Source organism: Myodes glareolus, chromosome 22 (genome assembly GCF_982192425.1).
Source record: "Myodes glareolus chromosome 22, mMyoGla1.1, whole genome shotgun sequence".
Classification (NCBI taxonomy): Eukaryota; Metazoa; Chordata; class Mammalia; order Rodentia; family Cricetidae; genus Myodes; species Myodes glareolus.
The window spans coordinates 33,195,823-33,216,019 of NC_142047.1; the positions used below are offsets into that span (position 1 = coordinate 33,195,823).

A 20,197-nucleotide genomic window follows, 5' to 3' on the forward strand; every position below is an offset into this window, starting at 1 on the left:
TAAGGGCTCATGCCAGTTTGCGAAAAGTTAAAAACAGCAAGTAACTTTAATCAGACCGAAGAGATAGTAATAGATTAGGAAGGGACACACTGTCATGAGTGAGGAGACTCAAGGTTCCGACTATGGTTCAGGGCTTTCTTTTATGGTACCCAAGAGAATGAAGCGTTTGTTTCTAAGAGGCGGAGTGAGGATGGTTGTTTTAATTCATAGGTTTGGCCATCTAATCATAATCAGTTTTCTGCTGCGCATACCCCTTCCCATGATGCATCTGACTTTCACCATGCACATACTGTGATGCAAAGGCATAAGATGGTAAAAATAGTAAGCTCCCAAAAAGCTTACTCCAGGACACAGTTTTGCCTTATCCTGCATGTACACCCAAAACCAGTTGAGACCAGATCAGCCTTTCTATTCTTCATACCAAGACACATTGGAAATATATTTGAATAGAAACTGTCTAGCTGTTGTTAGGGGAGGAGGAGCTTATCCCATTGTTTCAAGAAGAGTGTGAGCAACCTGCCCCAGGTGGTGGGTGGGCCAAGGTTGCTAGCTACCTGGTTACAGAGGGATGTGCATTGTATGTGCATGTAAAGGAGCTAGGTCTCCCATTATTAGAAGAGGGAGGTGTATAGGCCTAGCCTAATCCAGAAGAGCCCCACATTACTGAACTCCCCCTAGATTGCCTGCTTCACCTTACCTGACCAAGGAGCTTTGAAAACACAATTGATTTGAGGACCTTAGGAAAAAGCAGGATTATCCAGTGAATCCACATTTGATTTCCAGCACCCACACCCAGCGGTTCACAACCACATGTAACTCCAGCTCCGGGGCATCCAAGACCCTCTCTGGGCTCCATGGGTACTCTATACACATGTCCATACGTGGGGTACCGCACAGATGCGCTGCCATATACATAACTCAAAATCAAAATAATTTCTCTTTATCTAGGAAGTCCAGGTGGTTGGAAGTACCTTCCATTTCTGTCCCTCCAAGAAGGCCATACACCACTTGACTACCACTCAGTCTGAAAGCTCCTGGAGGCAAGAAGCAAAGGGACCTTGCTTGGCAGAGTGTGTCCCAAATGTATTTGGCCACGGGTCATTTTTCACAAAGAACTGTTTAAGAAGTGACCCCTCCAAAGTGCCATTTGTGAATGTGACCCAGCTGGAAGGAATGAGGGGCTGAAAGAATAACTTCAAAAGTCCTGGGTGTGAGGAGAGCAGCAAGGGAGGGAGGGGTGGAAGGAGGGAAGGAGAAGGGAAGGGATTCTGTTTGGATCCCCATCCCCCCCCCCCCAAAGCAGTACTCGGCACTGGATTTGAATGTAAATGGTTGATTTGAGAGGTGACCCCAGGAAGCAGCGAAGGAACTGGGATGAGGAAGCGAGGAGACTCAGCAAAGGGCACACATCTGTGAACAGGACCACCCTGAGCCAGTCCCACGGAGGATTCTGAGACAGTGCATAACGTAGCTCAACAGTCTCCCAGCTGTTGCCCCTGCTAATCCTTGGTCAGTCGGAGTGTGGCCTGGCCTGGCAGCTACCTGGCTCTCCCAACCTGCCCATGCTGCCTGCTTCTGCAGCTGACAGATCTCAAGCATGAGGCGTGAAGAGCCTTAGCAGGTGACATCATAGCAGGCTGGGGACAGGGTAGAGACGCAGGTGCTCATGTGCCTTGCTTTCACATCTGTCTTGGGGTTAAAGCAAGTACACGCTGGCTCTTCAGGGATGCCAGCCTCTACCAAGCTCTCCCAGCCACTCGGATAGCTCTAGGGAGTGACATCTGTGTCTAAGAGCTAAGCCTTACAGCCTACCATGTGCTGCCTGCCCTTTTCTGGCCATGAGATGTTAGTGCTGGTAACTGCTCCATGACCCCGACCCCTACCAGATCTGCCTGATAGACGGCAGTGATCTCTGAGCTAGAAAGTTTCTGCAAACAACCTTAGCCACTGCCGTAGATGGTTTCCTATCTGAGGTGTCAGGGTACAAGGGCAGCAGGCTCTTTCTGCGCACTGTTAGAAAACATGGTATTTTAAAAATGAACACATGGGGCTAGAGATGGCTCAGTGGTTAAGCGCACTGGCTGCTCTTCTAGGGACCTAGGTTCAATTCCTAGCACCCACATGGCAACTCACAACTGCCTATAACTCCAGTCCCAAGGGATTCAATGCCCTCTTTGGTCCTCAATGGTCACCAGGCACACATGTATGTACAGGAAAAACAAATACATAAAAAATAGAATTTCATTAAATTAAAAATGAACATACAAGGCAGACAAAGTGGCTCATGCTATAATCTCAGCACTCATAAGGCTGAGGCAAAAAGACTACTAAAAAGTCAAGGCCAGCCTGGGCTATGTAGGAAATGTGAAGCCAATCTGGGCTATACAGTAAGACTCTGATTCAAAAAAGAAAAGAAAATGAAAGAGAAAACTAACATCAGGGTTTAGATATAGAATTTATTGGCTACACAGAAAAAAAAAAATCACGTTTCTCTCCTAAACAAGTATTCTGATTGAGCAGAGGGGCAGGTGCTGAACTGTTCATTTGCAAACTCTAAAGATGCCCCCACGTCGGGACTGTTGGCAGAAAGATTCCTGCCTCTCTCGGATTTTTGCTTTATCCCTGTTGGACTGCAAGTACCGACGGATGGTCCTCTTAGCTGCTCTCCCTCGTACTACAGAAAGGGCCCAAGAATTGGCCCAAACAGAAGGATCTCTTCTGGACTCTTGGCCCTCTCTGTAGCCAACAGGCATTCCAGGCACTACAGAGAGGCAAGGCAGAGCGGGTCATCTGCCAGTCACTCATCGGCAGCCCACCATGCTGGATTTCTCCAGAGTACATGGTATCCGTTCCAAGTCTGCATCCAGTCTTCTCCAGATGCACTCCACCAACTCCAGAACATCAAGAGCAGCAAGACTTCAAATGCCGTCATTCTGCAAACCCTAACTCTGCAGTCCCACTCCCCCCAGAGAAATGGTCTTTCTTTCTCTTCAAGCAACAGCTGAACCGGTCTTTTGTGTGCAGTGATGGCCCAGCAAAGCTAAGGTATTTTCTGATCCACAGAGATGTCTTCATGCTCTGTGGTCCAAGACATCCGCTCAGATGGAAACACACTTTAAGAGCTAAGGCCACTATGTCTCTCTCCCTGGGGTACAAACACTCAGTAATTCCAAAGGCCCTGTTCTTCACACAAAGGATGAAGAGTGATGGGGACTTGGGAGCCCAGCTCGCGCCCCTGGCCTCACTCAGCACAGGGCAAGTTGTCCAAGTCCCAAAAGTCTTTTTTCTGACACAGAACGGCATGAAACTGGCAGCAGTCTGGGAAGGGCCTTCATCCTCAATGACACTGGCACTGTTCAAGGCCAATGCAGGATTCCCCTACGGACACTGAGGTGCAGATGACAAAGGGACAGAGGCTTCAGCTCCTTTGTGCCAGGAAACTCTGGGCTCTGGCCAAATAACAGAGGTGGCCAAAGACTAGTCTTGTTGGTTCTCCTTGAAACTTGCCCAGGAGTTAAATGGAATGGAATCCATACTGCCAGCTCTTCTTGCAAAGATAGGGGGTGTGGGGGCTGGGGCTCAGAGCAGCAGGGCTGAGGGGAACAGCTCAGGAGGTGGCAGCCTAAGCCAGGTGTCTGAATGGTGCCAGCTCCACTAGGCACTGGCACGTGACCTTGAAGAGTGCCCACACCTCTCTGAGCTTTAAACCCTTGCCTGGGAGGGAGGGGGCTCCCTTGCCCCACTGCTGGCTTGACGCATAGCAACTAAAACAACACCAGGAATGTATCAAGTGTTTTCCCAGAGGAAAACAGTCTCAGGAAGCCACCAGGAGGGGCACCAGGGGGAATGTGTGCTGCAAGGATCTGACGACAAAAGTCATTTGTCCCATAATGAAAAAAACCATAAAGAAAATAGAGCTGACCATGTAACCGCCCCTCCTGAGAGTAGATGCTTCCAAATGCTCCTAACAGCTAGCCTGGCCCTGCTGGGCTATTCCTGGCTCCGTCTTCTACACTGCGGCCATGTCCGCTCCTACGGGCCATGCTTCCAATTCTCTGGAGTTAATATCCGGGACCGGTTTTGTTCAAAGAGTTCTAACATTTTCTCCAAGTCGTGGTCTGCCTCAATCACCTGGAAATAAAGCAAACAGGTCACAGGCTACACTGAGTGACTCCTTCCTCCCTGGGGAAGCGCAAGAGGCTAAAAGGCCTCGAAGGTCAAAACCGCATAGCTCCAAGCTCCAGGACTCTACACTCTCAGCTGAATTTTCACCAAGGAATCCACCCCGGCACCAGTGCCTTTTCTTTTCATTGGAACTGGGTGTCGGGACTGTGCTGGGAATTAAGCCAGGGAATCAAACATCTAGGAAAGCCTTCTGACCACTTGCTAGTTCCCTAACCCCCTCAGGTTTTCTTTTCACAGGGAAGGAAAACAAACCCTGACGGTGCAGATGTCCCCTGCTGCAGCTTTGCCACCTGCTTCTCAGGGCCCACAGCCTAAGGCCATAAACAAAAGCTCAGGATCCCCTACTGGACATGTGACTGCTTCAAGTAGTAGCTGCCTGCCTAAGGAAACAGGAAGAGCAAACTGGAACACAGGGCACAAGCAGTGATCGGGAGGACACTGTGTCGCTCCACTGTGCAGTCACAGAGTTCAGGCACTTCCACACCGTCAGCCCCTCCTGAGCAGTCACTGTCAGGCCTTCTGAAGACGAGTCACCTAACCATCAGGAATGGGCTCTGTGTCACCCAGCAAACCAGGTCCAGAGGCAGCTGAGGTACTCCTGTGTAGCCATGCTGGCTATGTGGGTGACATGTTACTAAAGTAACCAGTCTTTCCTCAAGTCTCGCAAGTCCCTCTGAGATCTGTCCAGAAACGGGGCAGAGAGAGAAAGAACTCTTCCCCGTGATATGGGTGGCATTGTCTGGGCTTTCTCCCCATAGAAAAGTCTCCATTCCTGGAGGGGCACTGACTTACCAGCACAGGGGCTGCAGCTGGGAAAAGGCTACCAGTGACCAGCCACTCCTCATAGAGGCGGTGAATAGCTCTGAGGTATTCCTGCCACAGAAACACAAGGCTGTGGGGAGTGGGAAGCGAGAAAAGCCCACCCACCAAGGGTCTCACAGGCCTACAAGGCAGGTCAGAATTCTCAAGGACTATTAGGAAGTGAATGAACAAAGGACCCTGTAACAATCAACATGGCTGTATAATTTAAGTGGCCAGTGCATCCCCAACCACCCATTGGCCTTCCCTAGTCAAGTGTTCAGGCACACCTCCCCACCTGGCATCTCCCGTTTCTTGCCATTTCTCTAGTGGGAGACCTAGGTCCACCATGAAGAAGTGTAGAGCTGTCAATGATAGGTGTCCCAGCACTGAGCAGCAACTATACCTTATCACCAAGAGGACTGAATCAAACCTCTCCCCTTACTCAGCTCTCCCTGTCGACCACTCTTTACAGAGACTGTCCAGTCCGTAAGGACCACTCCTGTGGGCAGCACAAGGGAGAGGAGATAGAGGCCTCCAAGCCATTGTTACCTCCATTCTGGGAAGCCCTGCCCACCTGTACTCTCAAGCGTTCAGCCTGAGTATGCTAGCTGCCCAGGCACCTCCTCCAGCAACTTCTGCCCTCCATCCCAGAAGCCGACCTACAAACCATGCTGTGCCACCTTCTCATACACCACTGGTCTCCCCCTGGGCACTAGGAGGCAAGCTTGTCCTAAAGACCTTGTCAAAACCATTAGTTCAACCCCTTCGACAATGGCTTGGAAGGACTCCAGACATGACATTTCTTGGGAACATCTGAGTTGTTGAGAGCGCAGAAATGCCAAGTCCATTCCAGGACAGCCTAGGCTGTGGCTGTGGCTGTGGCTGTGGCTGGGCCAAGGCAAACGCAGCTGGGCTTTAGAGATTAGACAGGCCTTTCAGGACCCCCAGCCCAGCCGATCTTGAGCCCAGAGCACCATGGTGTTCCAGAAGAGCTTCAAGGACAGCTGTACACATGAGGTGTGCAGTCAACATTATCCAAGCAACTCCCAGGTGCCAGGCCAGGAAACATGTTGAAGGACAGAGGAAGTAAGACCAATCTAAAAGTGTTCACAATGGAAAGGAAATTGGGAACAAACACTGTCGTATGCTGTCCTGCAGGCTGTCACTGTAAGAGGCCTAGGGGCAAGAGAAGGGCAGTGGAAGGAAGGTCAGGAAGTGAAGTGACTTCACAGCTCAAGACAAACTCCTGTACAAAGGCAAATATATGCATATCCATGGTGGGTGGGTGTGTGTGCACGCGCATGTGCACAGAGACAAACTCCTGTACAAAGGCAAATGTGCATATCCACGGTGTGTGTGTGTGCGTGTGCGTGCATGTGTGCACATGCATGTGTTCCTCTAATCATGGGTGTGCTGAAGCCTGAGTCAGGAACCACAGGAAATAGAGCAGCCATGGTACCCACAAGGACTCCGAGCCGCAGAGGAAACTAGAGTTTGCCCTCAGCTCTACTTCCTACTTTTTGCTATAGATAACCTTGATGATGTTATGGTGGGCAAGGAGGGAGGGCTAGCAGAAGAGGGGAAGTGCTTCTAGCCTCTTACCAGCGGAATGACTTTCTCCTCTTCCCTGCACCTCATCTTTAATCTCTGGTAGCAGATTTCAGGAGTGGTTCGAAGATAAACTGAGATTTAAAAACACAAGTGGCTCTGACTGCTGTGCTCCTGGTGTGAGAGCAAAGACAAGGACAACACAGGGGCTGGGGTGGAGAGGCTATTAGTAATAGCAGGAGCCTTGGCCCAAGCCTGCTCAGTCTCCACGAGCCCCTGTGTAACTAACTGGAGTCTTGACCCTCAGCCCCCAATCCCTTTCCATTGCTATGTCCTCAACCCCACAGAATCATCATGAAGCTTAAAGGAATCCATTCCTAGACAGGGTCCAGCAGGCCATTGGCATCAGTCACTCTCCAGTTTCTGTCCCTCCCACACAACACAGAAAAGCCATCAGATCAGAACATATCAGGGGCCTGGACATAGCTGTCCCAGGGGAAGAAAGTTTAAGGAACCATGACCAGAGTTCCTTCACAGGGAGAAGAAATTCTGCTTGCCTTTGGGAAACAATGAGGGAGAAAGAATCATGATGGTGGAACCTCACAAATATACCCCAGCTGTACCCAGGGGATCCCCCAAGGAAGGGACAGGGAGAGCCTGTCTTACCTATCAGATCAATGGAGACATCAATGTTTCTGATGATCCAATCAAACCACTCAGACAGAATCACATAGTCAACCTCAGGCATCTTCCCACTGCAAGGAGAATTCAGAGGTTTTTATTTAGCCATGTGCTGTGTCATTTCCCCAGAGGACCCAGGGGTGACTTCTGTTTGCAAGGGCACCTCCAAGAGCACACTGCACAAATGATGACCACGTAGTACTGGCAAGACGCTGAGCATTGTGTCTGATCTTCTACCACCATGCGGTACTGGCCATAGTACTGACTGATGGAGAATACTTTTGGAATTGACTCCAAGCAGTTTAGAGCACTTTAGTCTGTCCTCTGAGCATGGAGAAATCATTCAAGTTGGAAGTGGATCAGCGAGTCATTTTCACTCCCAGAATTGTTTTTCTATGAAAATACTCAAGGATGTTCACCATACGCTGTTCAGTATAATGAGAAAGGAAGTCATGGTCTATCTCTACAGCAGGAAAGCACACGGCAGTGAGGATGATGAAGCACAACACAGATGAATCTTCCTCTTCCACAATTTACAGTAAGCTCTCAGGTTGCTGTTAGCATCATTGCACTCACTCTGCCTCCCACCCTCACCGGAAGAGGTGGGCTTCTCCTTTGGGGTGCTCTTCACTTCTTCAAGGCCTCGAAGGCAAGAACACTTAGAAATTTTGCTTTGAGGAGATGTAGAACCCCAATGCATTCTGTGGACTTTTCCAGAAATGCAAACCTTCAATTACAGGCTGCAAAGCCAGGTCCCTACCCCCAGGTTCTCAGGAAAGGTTCCAAGGATTCCCAGGGAAACAATCAACCCAGTACTGCCACGTCAGTCATGAGTAGACCCCACCTGTTGGAGGGCTTCCCACCACCACCATTAGCAAGCTTCTCCCTCGGGCATCTCAGGAAGTGGGGAAACACAAACTTCTGGCCTACAGTTGGTCCCCATACATGTCAGTACCCAGCTGAGCTTCCACAGGTAAGAACCTAGTTCTACATTACATGTGGTGTAGGTCAGAAAAAACAGGTTGACAATTTATAGACATCTTAGTTATAACTACATTATTCACCATGTGAAACTGGCATATATTCTTAAAGAGCAAATAAAGACATTCAGATAGTCATATAGAGTGATGTACAAGCTGGTCACTGACGCCCAAACTGTTTCTTAACTGACACAGGACACATCGACAGTTTTTTGTTTGCCTGTTTGATTGGTTGGTTGCTTTTTTCTGAGACAGGGTTTCTCTGTGTAGCTCTGACTGTCCTAGAACTCACTCTGTAGACCAAGCTGGCCCCAAACTTGGAGATACACCTGTCTCTGCCTCCCAAGTGCTAGGATTAAAAGTGTACCACTTTGCACAAATCTGGATCTATCTGCCTCTTTGTTTGGTTTTTCAGCACCTTCTGCCTTCAGTGACTACTTCTCATACAGCAGGATGAGATGGGGCGAAGGGCAGAAAGCCCTAAACAATCTCCTCTCTCAATAGCACCCCACTATGATAACCCAGTGCACTGGGCATGTTGGAGTTGCAAGAAGAGTGATCTTACAGGAACCTCAAATTCCCTTCTTCCTCCCATTGGTTCTCTGTAGTCCTGGTCCAAAAATCATTGGTGTGGGAGGTTCTTCTGTCTGTGTGTTGCTTTTATTGGTTATGAATAAAGAAGCTGCTTTGGGCCTGTCGATAGAGCAGAGCTTGGGTAGGCAGGGAAGACTAAGCTGAATGCTGGGCAGAGTCAGGGAGAAGCCATGAAGCTTCTGGAAACAGACGTGCTGGAACTTTGCTGGTAGGCCATGACCTTGTGGTGATGCACAGATTAATAGAAATGAGTTAAATTAAGATGTAAGAATTAGCCAATAAGAAGTTAGAACTAATGGGCCAAGCAGTGTTTTAATTAATATAGTTTTTGTGCGGTTATTTTGGAGCTGGGCAGCTGGGACGAATAAGCAGCCTCCTTGCAACAAAACTTTTCTCCATCAAAACAGAAAGCCTTTGGCTGACAGCTGCCCCACTTTCTGCCTGGGAATAATCCTAGGAACCTTTACAACAAAGATAGTGCAAAACCCCAACCAGCAAACCAGAGGCAGCATGTGTGAAGGAAAGCACAGGCTGGGTGCAGGAAAGAGAAAATCTTGCACCATAAACCCTTAGTCCTAAGGACAACTCTCAGAACTCAATCTTTTTTCCATAACAGAAGGTCTACTCCCCAGGGAAAGGCCAAGGCATAGGAATGGTGAACTCCTTCAATACGTAGTGGCTGGCATTTGCTGGACCTCATTCCTTACATCATGCTCCTCGACCAGAAGGTGGCTGACAAATCCAGAGATTCCCAGGCCCAGCCCAGCAGGACTAAGCAGACTTGTGTGTCAGTAGGATGCCCAGGAAGAGATGGAGAGGCAATGCAGACTCAACCACACAATACATGGCAGCTCAGGACCAGCAGGAGCACTGCCCCCTGAAAAATATGTGTATGAAAGAGGGCAGGCACTAAGGAACAAGTTAGCTAGAGACCAAAACCACCTGGTGAGTCACCATTTGGGTGCTGGGAACCAACCCAGGCCTTTTGCAGTAGCAATAGATGTTCTCAATCATTGAGCCATCTCTCTAGTCCTCTGCCTTGCTTTTTGAGATAGGGTCGCTCACTGACTTGGTTATTACTGAGTAGGCTAGGCTGGCCAGCATACCCCGGGGATCTGCCTGTTTCTACTGCCCAGTGCTGGGTTTGCGAGCAGATACCATCATGCCTGCGCTTTTTACATGGGATCTGGGAGTTGAACTTGGGTCCTCATGCTTACACAGACACTTTACCAACAGAGCTGTCTCCCCAGCCTTATACCACTGATGTTGGAGCGTGCCTATTCACCTGATAGATGTGGAGTACTACCAGTATTGATGAGTTTCTGTTGCTTTATAATGTTATATAACAAATAGCCAGAAAACTCAGTAGTGATAGCCACATTCCTTTATTGCCAGATCACTTTGGAGGTCCTCCAGGTGGCTCCTTTACCTTGGCTGGGCTTAGCAAAATGTCTGGGAATGGGCGAGACTAGAAGGGGCTTGGCTAGGGTAACCAGGGCAGCGCATTTCTCTTCCTCTTGTCTGTCATCCCCTTGGGGACCAGCAGCAAGCATGGGCCTTTTCATCTGTAACCGCACGCTTTCCTGACCTCTGTGAATACTAGGCACACACAAGGTTCACATACATACATGTAAGCAAAAAACCACTCATACACTCACAGAATTAAATAAATCTAAAAAAATTTAAAGCAATATAGATAGCTCCTGAGAACCAACACCCACGCCTCCACACCTCCACACACACACACACACACACACACACACACACACACACACAATCAGAGGTTTCATAAATGATGGACTATACAAACTACAGTACCTTCTATACAGGTTTTCTACAAAAATGTATCTTGCGCTGTAAATTGACCTTTCCATCAACCGTACAGGCGACATCTAAAGGAATGGAAAAAGTGATTTACTCTCAGGTGAAGCAGAGGAGGCTACAGGGAGCCCTGAAACCGTGCCCCACCCCTCTCACCCTCGCCTGTGTCCCTCCCATCTTTGCTGACCATCAGGCTGTGAGGCGAGGACAACAGGATGGCAGAAGACAAATGTGCCATGAGGCTGTATCTCCCTCCACTCTGACCTGACCCATGCTGAGGTTTAGAGGACAAAGGACAGCAAAGGCGGCAGTGTGTGTGTGTGTGTGTGTGTGTGTGTGTGTGTGTGTGTGTGTGTGTTTGGGTGGTGGAGGGGGCCCTGCCAACAGCACTGCTGCACCTCAGTCACAGGAGGCGGGGACTCAGCTAGGATATGGAACGTGCTAGCAAAGCTACCAAGTATGTCCAGTTGACGCTGTCTGGTGAGTGGAGCCCTGAGACGGGGAACTTGTTTACTTGAGGACCAGAGTGTCTGAGGCAACCTCAGAAGGCTACGGTGGGGGAGGCATTCTGGAGACTCTGCCTGCTGAAACCGGGAAGTTCTCTGCCCAGCAGGGAAAAGGATGAGCGAACATCACCTTTCTGCAAGTTGCTCACACCCTTCATGGATCACTCTTCCCTTCAGCTACAACACCCTTTGGGAAGCAGGGCGGACTTCTACCCTGACACCTGTGGACAGACAGTGTGGCCCACAGCAGCACAGGTACATTCAAGCCTACAGCCCCTCTCTGCCTACCTGTCTGCTGCCCAGGATCTGTGTGTCCGTCGTTCCTTCTGTCCTGTCACTACATGCTGCTCCTACTGTTCTTTGCCTGTTTTTTTTCTGGCTCCCTCTTCAGCCACCCTCTCTCCTGCTCAGTCCAATCAGCTGTCTCTGCCTCCTTAGCAGGTGTCAGCTGTATCCCATAATATTCACATCATTAGCTATAACTCGGAGTGCCCACTTAGGTAAGGCAGAGCAAACCAGGGGGAATGATGCTAACTGTAGGTGCTCTGCTCACTATCACTGAAGGAAATGTTTGGGGAAGGAGAAACTCATATTCATCCAAAGATTCTATTTACATCTGTCAATTTGAAAAGACTGATATCAACAGAAGAATGGTAACTACAGTTATAGGTAACCAGACTTGGCTCAAACTGCTCAGCCTATGACTATGCCAATGTCTTGCATCTTACATGGAAAGGCTCTGGCTATGTATAAAGCTTTGCCCAGAGGTGTCTGTCACTCATGGACCCCCTTGCCACCTTATCTCCTAAGACACTCTGCTCCTGCTGACACAAGGGCCTTAGCAGCCCTGTCCTGCCTCAACACCTGGTTGAACAGCGCTAGCCATCTGTGACCCAAGGTGAATCAGATTCTTTCAAGAATGTGAAAGTCAGATCCCACGAAGGTCTGATCAACAGTTCTCAAACAAGTAGACAAAACATGCATTCAGGAGTCCTGGACAGCTGGATAAAGCACAAACTGCTAGACCTCAGCCCTAGATTTTCTGACTCGGCCTGGAAATGTGCCATCCTAACAAGTCCCCAGGTGACAGTGCTGCTGCACCCTGGCTAAATGATGCTAAGTCTATCGGTGGTCAGATTACAAAAGCACGGGCTCAGGAGGCATCAGGACAGCTACCTGTGAGGACAGGAGACCGGCTGTAGTCAGAGCAGACTGTAGAGCATGAAATCCCAATGAATTTTGTCGGGAGACTTCCCACTCTGACAATGTCCTGAACTTGAAGGACGCTTTGTTTGACAAGGTTGGAAGTTAGGTCTGGTCTGTACCTGAGGACGAGTGTGCTGGTCCAGCATGGTGAGCTGCACGTAGGTCTGCAGTGTGAGGCCCCACCGACTGGCGTTGTGGTACATTAGACTCTGCAGGACAAAAGACAAGGCACTTTGCATCCAAGTGGCAAATGCAGGCTCCAGGTCTACCAGTAACTGAAAGTCATTTCAAGAAATCTACATGGGCAAGGCTAGGGCCAGAGGTAGAATCAGGACAGATGAAAGGCTCTAAGAACAGGGTGATGGAGACACACTTATGAATACAGTTACAGGAGAGCCTCCCCACCGCAACAGCCAGGCAAGGAGGTGCTGTGCTCCCCGAGGAAGAAACACTCAGCCACTCATAGAGTTGGCTGAGTTCCCCTGTGGTCTGCTCTCCATTCAGCAGTCAAAGTGAGCTCAACAGAGAAGCATTCTCTTCCTCCCCTACATAAAGCAGAGGCCGCCGCAATCCTTCTCTCACCTACAGACAAATACTTTTCTTCAGTCGGTTCACTAAGAACCCTTTGCTCTCTCTCTCTCTGCAGTGTGTTATATATATTCATCAAAAAAGATGTTTCCCTTGGACTCCCATCTTAAGCTTTCTGTGGCACATAAGGAAAATTAAATCAGCCTTTGATCACTCAATAGTCACCAAATCTCTCAGGACAAAATTGGAGGAAATCTGCCCGAGCTCTGTCTATACTATACACGCCCTCCTGGGCTGAAGAGCGCTGTGCGAGGCATGAAATGAAGAAGGCCCAGGTTAGTTCATTCTGAGGGGTTCTCTTTGAAAAGTTTTTGCAATCTCATACTGTCTAGATCCCTCTGGCTCTTGCCATCCTTCCTCCCCCTCTGCCTCAGGATTCTCAGAGCTTCACGTAAGATTTGGCTGTAGGTCTCTGCGTCTGTTTCCATCCATTGCTGGGTGAAGCCTCTCGGATGACAATTCACCCACATTCAGCCATCCCATTCTTCTGTCTCCTCCGTCCCCAGGAGACCAGAGGCTTCACGTTGCTCAGTGCCCTCATATGCAGAGCAGTGTCTGCCACGTAGAAGTATGTGATGAGTGCTCGCTGACGGAATGAGCAAGCAGACACGAAAGGCTAGGCAATGTGGCTACGTCCTAGCAAACAGCAGCTAGCGCAGTAGACACAGGTGCTGCTGCCGTGGAACTGAGTCTAATGAACTCCAGGAGGTACTGTCAGAGTACTGCAAGGCACTTCTAAAACTACAGCTGTCTTAGCTGGGAGACACTAAGCACCCCTAGAACATGACCCCTTTCTTCATCCCCTCTGCTAGTGTCTGCTTTCTGCCCATCGTTTTCAAGCAGGCTGCACAGGGCTTTCTGGGTGGAGGAGAGAGAAGAGGCACATGCACATCCCTGGGTCCAGGCTCTCCTTGGGAAGGATTTCGGTGGCTTCAGAGGCTCATCTAGAAACATGATGACCTAGAACTAGGTTCAAGGAAAGCTGAGCCACTCGGAATTGTTAAAGACAGCTGACAGGCTTCCTGGTTTTGTGCACACCCACCCAGGCCTTAGAAATCTCTGACTTGCTATTCTCCTTTCTTCCGAATCTGCTAACAGTGGAGACAAAGAGCGGGTGTGCTGGGACTCGGGTTCCAGCACCGCCATTCCTAGTACTCACAGGGAAGCTGGCAGTTTGCGCAAGCACCAAAGCACTCACCAGGGGATTGTGGCCTCGGACATTCCTCCACTTGAGCACAGGCTCCATTAACACCTGCGAGGAAAGAAAACACACTAATAGCACGCCAAGTTTAGAAGACAGACAGACGGGCAGGCACTACTGTCCGGGTGCCAAGGTGGGCCACATGAGCTAAGCCTCTGACAAGCCACAGCTCCTTCTAGGTGGGGTCTTCCTATGACTTCCGGAAGTGACCTGTAAATACTGAACATCAGCTCGGTCTGCAGTGGGGCAGGCCTACCAAGGTCAGCCGAGCTCTTCAGGGCTTGGAGACAAACAAGGGTGACATCCCTGGAGTTCACAGCCTGAGCTGGGACCTGGCCCCCGTATGCACTACTGTATGGGTCAGGGCTTTCTATGGGCACAGATCCAATTACATAAATGCAGAAATTGACATACAAGAAGAAATTCATTAGCAAAATTGGCTCTTGTAATTATGGAGGCTAAGAACTCTGCCTTGTGACAAGTTGTCGAAAGCTGGGATCCCAGGGATGCAAGTACCACAGCTCAGGGTCTAGATCCAAAGCCTGAAAACCAGGGAAGTTATTGGTGTAATGTTAAGTATGAGGCTGAAACCCTGGGACCTGGGGCTAAGTCCCGAAGTCCTAAGGCTGGGAAGCCTGAAGTTTTGATGTCCCACAACAGGAAGAAGAGGAAGGATATTCTTTTCTTTCCTTTTTTGTTCTATCCAGGCCCTGTGGCCAATTATAAGTCCTCATGCATATTCCCTACTTAATAAATCCACCAATTGACGTATCAGTCTCCCCTGAAAACACCCTCTAAACACGTGCAGAAATCATGCTTCAGTAATCCTCCAGCCTCCTCATTCACGGGAGTGTGCGCAAGATCACCAGCGGATGCCTGAAGCATCACATACAGCAAGCCTGGTACATGCCATCTTTTTATGCTAGACAGAGGGACGATTCACACGGGACAGAGCAAGATGGCATGAGGTTTCACTGGGCACATCAAACTACAACACGCAATTTAAATTTTATGAATTGTTTAAATCTAGAATGTTCTATTTAATATTTTTAGATCCTAGTTGACCTCGGGTAACTGAAGCCACATCTGAGTGTGGGAGGCTGCTGTAGTCTTTAATTCAGTCAAGCTGCTACCTAAAATTAACTATCACCCCATATAAATTTTATACGCCAATTATCCTCTGCTTTCCTCCTCTCAACAGAGGTAATAATGCTGACCTCAGAGAGGTTATGCATATAAGCATGGAATCAATTAAGCAATACCATAAACACTTAACATGGTGCATTGGATGGATATTAGCTTTTGCTGCTGCTTCTGTTGTTAATTGGCCCCAAGGTCGATAGTGAGAACATAAGCACTCTGCAAGTTCTACTGAGCGGGTCACTACTCAAGACAAGGGCTGTGACCCTCAGTGCTAGTCTGATGATTGATGAGACACATCATCCAACACTGACAGCTACTATTAACTGTGAGAGGACACAGCACCAAACCTGCAAAGAGGAAATATACCCGAGGAAACTAGCAAGCCTCCCAAGTATCCTGGCCCAATGGAGTCACACAACATACAGTTAATTTTCCCAGCAATAAGTTCTAACATATTAATATTAATATTAATATTAATAGCTTATTAATAATAAGCTCATGCAAAATGCTCTCTACCAGGGAAGCTGGCCTAGACGTGGGAGTTCAGGAACGTCACAGGTGCACATTAGGACCTTGACATTCGGCCACAGATGTTCCTCTAGTTACAATGGGGCTATGTCCTCACCTGAAAACAGAGCAGGCTGAAAATTCATTAACTATACTAATCTACTGGGTATCACGATACAGTGTCTACTGAATGTATTCTGCTTTAGCACTACTGTATAGCAAAATAAATAAATAAATAAAATCCGAGGTTGACAAATCATGACTTGAGAACTATCTGAGGTCCAAACTGAGAATGCCGTGATAAATAAATGCTCCAATCCCAAGGACTTAGTATGAAACATACAATATAAGCAGTTCACTTATCAGGCTGACTTCCTATTGACACACTAATATCTGGGGTGTCTCAGAGTGCTCTTTTTGCTCCACTCCATGAGGCTTTTTAAACACTAGCTCACATGTGTGGACTGCACTGGCGGCTGGCAGCATTCTTCTGTTTGACGGGGCTATCTGTGCCCTGCATAACTTATCCCACTGAGGCATTTCATGTTTCTTCAAGTCCAGTTTGAGTGCCATACCTCGACGTCTGCTGTATTGGAGAAGAACTCCAGGCATGTCGTCTTCCCACTCGCAATATTGCCCTCCACACAAACCTGGCAGAAGACGGATGTGCATTAGGGATGGCCTCAAACTCACAGAGATCCGCCTGCCTCTGCCTTCCGAGTACTGGGATTAAAGGCCTGCGCCACCACCGCCTGCGCCTGGATCCTTCTTAAAGTGATGTCTAAAAACATTTTATTAGGGGTGTAGGCCCACAGAAAAAAAATTTAAGTCATCACATAGAAAATATCACCCATAATTTCAATGCAAAGATACAAACACCATTTCCTCTTGGCCTGTGTCCCACATGAGTCTTTCACCTGCTTGCTGAAGGTCTACTATGTGTCTAGCAATTCATAAGCCAAACCTAGTCCCAAGCTCACAAAGGAGGGTAGGAAAGAAAGGAACGGGATTACAAAAACAGGAGGGCGGGCTGACAAAGTACACAAGCAGCAAAGTCTGTGCCCGTACCACAACTCCACTGCCCTTCAGAGGCCGGGTCTAGTCTCCGGCCATCATACCTGACAAGGATGCGCACCTACCCCACGTCTTAGTCTGGTGCTGAGAACGGAATTGACCTCCTGCTCGCTAAGCACACGCTAACTGAAATCTGCCCCTACTCTCATCCTCACTTTTTAGTTATTTAGAGATGGATAGCGTCTTCTACTTGTTTCTTCACTGTGTGCACATAATGCTTCCCTCTCCGGTTCAAAAGAGGAAGACATTCTTCTACAGTGGAGAAGGCATGCAAAGAGGAACTTACCACTGCTCTTCTCTCTTTATCATTTTCTCTATCTTTATCTAAAAAAGAAAGGAAATCCATGTTTCAATTATTCACTCTTCTCTGTGCTAAGCTGATAAATAACCACAGTCATTTTTAGATTTGCTGCTTCTCGACTTAACAAAATGTTTACCATTCTCGGGATCCTCTATGGTTGGGTCTTGTATGTGATACCGTGCACTATTTGGGCTTGCTTACTTTCCTTGGCTTGGTATATTCTACTTTCCGTTTTCCCCTGTATCGCGTGCCTAGGATCTCCACACTGAACACAAGGAATGACCTACACTCAAGAGATCCGAAGGGCGGCCGGTGGGCTTAGGCTCAGGGCTGGGACCCAGGCTGTCTGTTCTCTAGGCCAAGGTTGACGACACTGCCAATCCCCGGGCAGCAGCCTGAGGCCAATGCTCCATTTCGGAAGAGGAGGAGCCCCACTGTCAGTAAGAGTGGGATAATGTCTGAAGCCTGAATCCGCCCTCTAGGTCGGCAGGCACCTGCATCCACAGAGAGCAGGTTAAAGGCAGCTCCGCCCCATCCCCTCGCAAGGCCTAAAGAATCTGACCAGGAAACCGGACGGAAGAGAAGCCGGAACCGCAAGTGCGGGTCCTCACACTTCCTTAGGGAACCCGGGAAGTCCGGGGACTTACAGGGGAGGGGGAGGGGACAACGTGGCCCCTAAAGGTGGCACAAAACTACTAGTTACCCGGAGGCCAGGCGCGGTGAGGTGCCCACAGCCGCCCGGTGCCCGAAACGAGGTTCCCGGGGCTTCCGCGGCTTGCGCTACGCAGCGACCGGGCAGCCCAGGCACGTAGGGGCGGCAGCAGCATGGCCCCTTGTTTAAGTGCTAGCCCGACTTCCTTCCGGTGCGTATTAGAGCCCCGCCCCACCCCTCTCCCGGACCGGCCCCGCCCCTTAAAGGGTCCTCGCGTATTTCTCCTACTAGGTTAGACAGGAGATATTCAAAGTGAAGATTACACAGTTTGCAGTCGGTAGAATGCACCCCTTACCTAACTAGAATTAGAGAATGGATGGATAATAATGCCAGGAGCTGACATTAGCATGTCAGATTATTTCATTGATTGCCTGCTCCATCCACACCTGGCAAGCGCCTACTAGTGTTGTCCTGTATTTTCCTTCTAAGAATTCTGCAAGGAAGACGTTGTCATTCCCATTTCCCAAGCGCGTCCTCGAAGAATTGGGCTTGCTTCAAAGGACCCTAGGTTTAATCCCCTTCATCACAAGAAGCAGAGTGAAGAACGTAAGGAGAGCTGGGATATAAGCCATTGTTTCCCAAGCTCACAGTTGTTGACCTTTTCAACATTTGGACTATAATGTTGACTCCTTGGGAAGACACAATCAGTATCTCCACTGAATGGACACAAAAGGATAAGAAGAAAGCATGAAACAACCCTCACTTGCAAACAGGTAGCAAAAATAAGCCTAAATCAGGTGCACCTTGCATCTGTCCCAGACCAATAAGCCCAGCTGTTACCACCTTGTATGTGACAGTTACAATGTGTGGGCAAAGAAGCTTTCCACTTTCCAGGTTGCAAGATGTTGGCATCTTGAACAGAAAGGCTAAGGACAGTTTCAATTTTTGCCTTACTCTTTACCCTAACTGGACTTCCTGCTTACTTGCTAGGCACCTAGCAAAGGCAACTAGAATCTTGAAGATCAAAGTCAGTGTTTTTTGTGAGCATGTTGGGGTGAGGTTGTTGGTAACTGCTGATCAGATTCAGCGGAATGAGCTGGTCTTAGTTGGACAGGGTCCAGTGAGGGAAAATGGACTGGGGTGGCATGCTAGTTCATTCTTATCAACTCAACACAAACTAGAAAATCCTGGAAAGAGGGAGCCTTGATTGAGAAACTGCATCAGATTGGCCTATGGGCACATCTGTAGGGCATCTTCCTGTTGCTGATTGATGAAGGAGGGATTGCCCACTGTCCCTGGGCAGCTGGGCCTGAGGTGTTTATGAAAGAGGAAGCCAGAGAAAGGAAGCCTGTAAACATCTTTAGTTCCTGTGTGGTGGCTGCTTCAGTTTCTGCCTCCAGATATCAGCCTTGCATTTCTGCTTTGTCTTCCCTTGGTGATAGGCTGTAGGGTGTAAGTCCAATAATCCTTTCTTCCCCGAGTTGCTTTTTGGTCAGTGTTTGTTTTATCCCAGTAAGAGAGGCAAATAGGACAAGCAATGACCCAATTATACAAGACAGACCACATAAGCGACACATACTTCCTGCGACACATGGTGTCGTCCTGGCTGCGCTGGAGCTCCGTACAAACCGAAGGCTCTTCTACTATAGGACAACTAACAGCAACGAGAGGCAAAAGTACTCCAGAGACACACTTGCATCTCTAGAGCAAGGCCAGACTAGGAGAACCAGGCCTTACAATTAGGATACGTAATAGTCTATAGCTATTGATGCGGGGGGGGGGGGGAAGGGGGTTGACCGAAAACTCTGCAGGGAAAAAAGCAGACAGATCCTTGTTTTGTAGAATTTATATTTTTATTTTAACTGATACATATTTACAAGGTACCATGTGATGTTTCGTTACTTGTGTTCATTGTGTAATGTTCATATCAAGGTAACTCCATGTCTTTTTGGAATAATTTGTGCTGAAAAAATTCAAATTTCTTTCTCGTAGCTTTTAATTTTAAATAAAGTAATACATTCTGGTTACCCATAGTCAATCAGGCTGTCTAACAGAACACCGGAACCTCTTTCTCCTAAATCTAACTTATTAACAGTGAATCGACGTTTTCCGGCGGGATATGCTTGTAATCTAGCCAAGCTACCAAAAAAAAAAAAAAAAAAAAAATCAGAGGAATGACTGGCCGCTCTAGACAAGGTGGCCAAGGGAAATCCTAAAGAGGTCGCATTTGAAATGTTCAAAGGACAAGTAGACGGGGCTGCCATTCTTGGGTCTTCCTCCCTCTACTCCAACAGTGCTTCTCCACGAAAGAAGCTCCTGGACAGAGAGCAGTGGTGGCGCTGGCCCGGGTGAGAAGGTGAACACCTGCACGCTCCACGTCTGTGCTCCGGAGTTTAGGAGCGGGCGGAG

At 48.6% G+C, this 20,197-nt stretch overlaps 1 protein-coding gene across 8 annotated transcripts; it reads right to left on the reverse strand.

Annotated features, from left to right (window-relative positions):
- Positions 1 to 2,436: 2,436 nt before the first annotated feature.
- Tk2 (thymidine kinase 2) lies at positions 2,437 to 17,991 on the reverse strand. 8 transcript variants are annotated; one of them, XM_048431396.3, is made up of 10 exons: positions 17,840 to 17,991; positions 17,122 to 17,159; positions 16,337 to 16,411; positions 14,109 to 14,162; positions 12,442 to 12,531; positions 10,608 to 10,681; positions 7,201 to 7,289; positions 6,589 to 6,668; positions 4,978 to 5,058; positions 2,437 to 4,131 (listed from the first exon to the last, which is right to left on the reverse strand). In XM_048431396.3, the coding sequence occupies exons 1-10, from the start codon at positions 17,961 to 17,963 to the stop codon at positions 4,033 to 4,035; spliced, it is 804 nt and encodes a 267-aa protein (XP_048287353.1). In that variant the 5' UTR covers positions 17,964 to 17,991; the 3' UTR covers positions 2,437 to 4,032. The 8 variants fall into 8 exon arrangements, 7 of the variants coding, with proteins under 7 accessions (XP_048287353.1, XP_048287378.1, XP_048287387.1 ...); XM_048431421.3 differs by lacking the exon at positions 17,840 to 17,991 and adding an exon at positions 17,424 to 17,688; XM_048431430.3 differs by lacking the exon at positions 17,840 to 17,991 and adding an exon at positions 17,273 to 17,392.
- Positions 17,992 to 20,197: the final 2,206 nt, after the last annotated feature.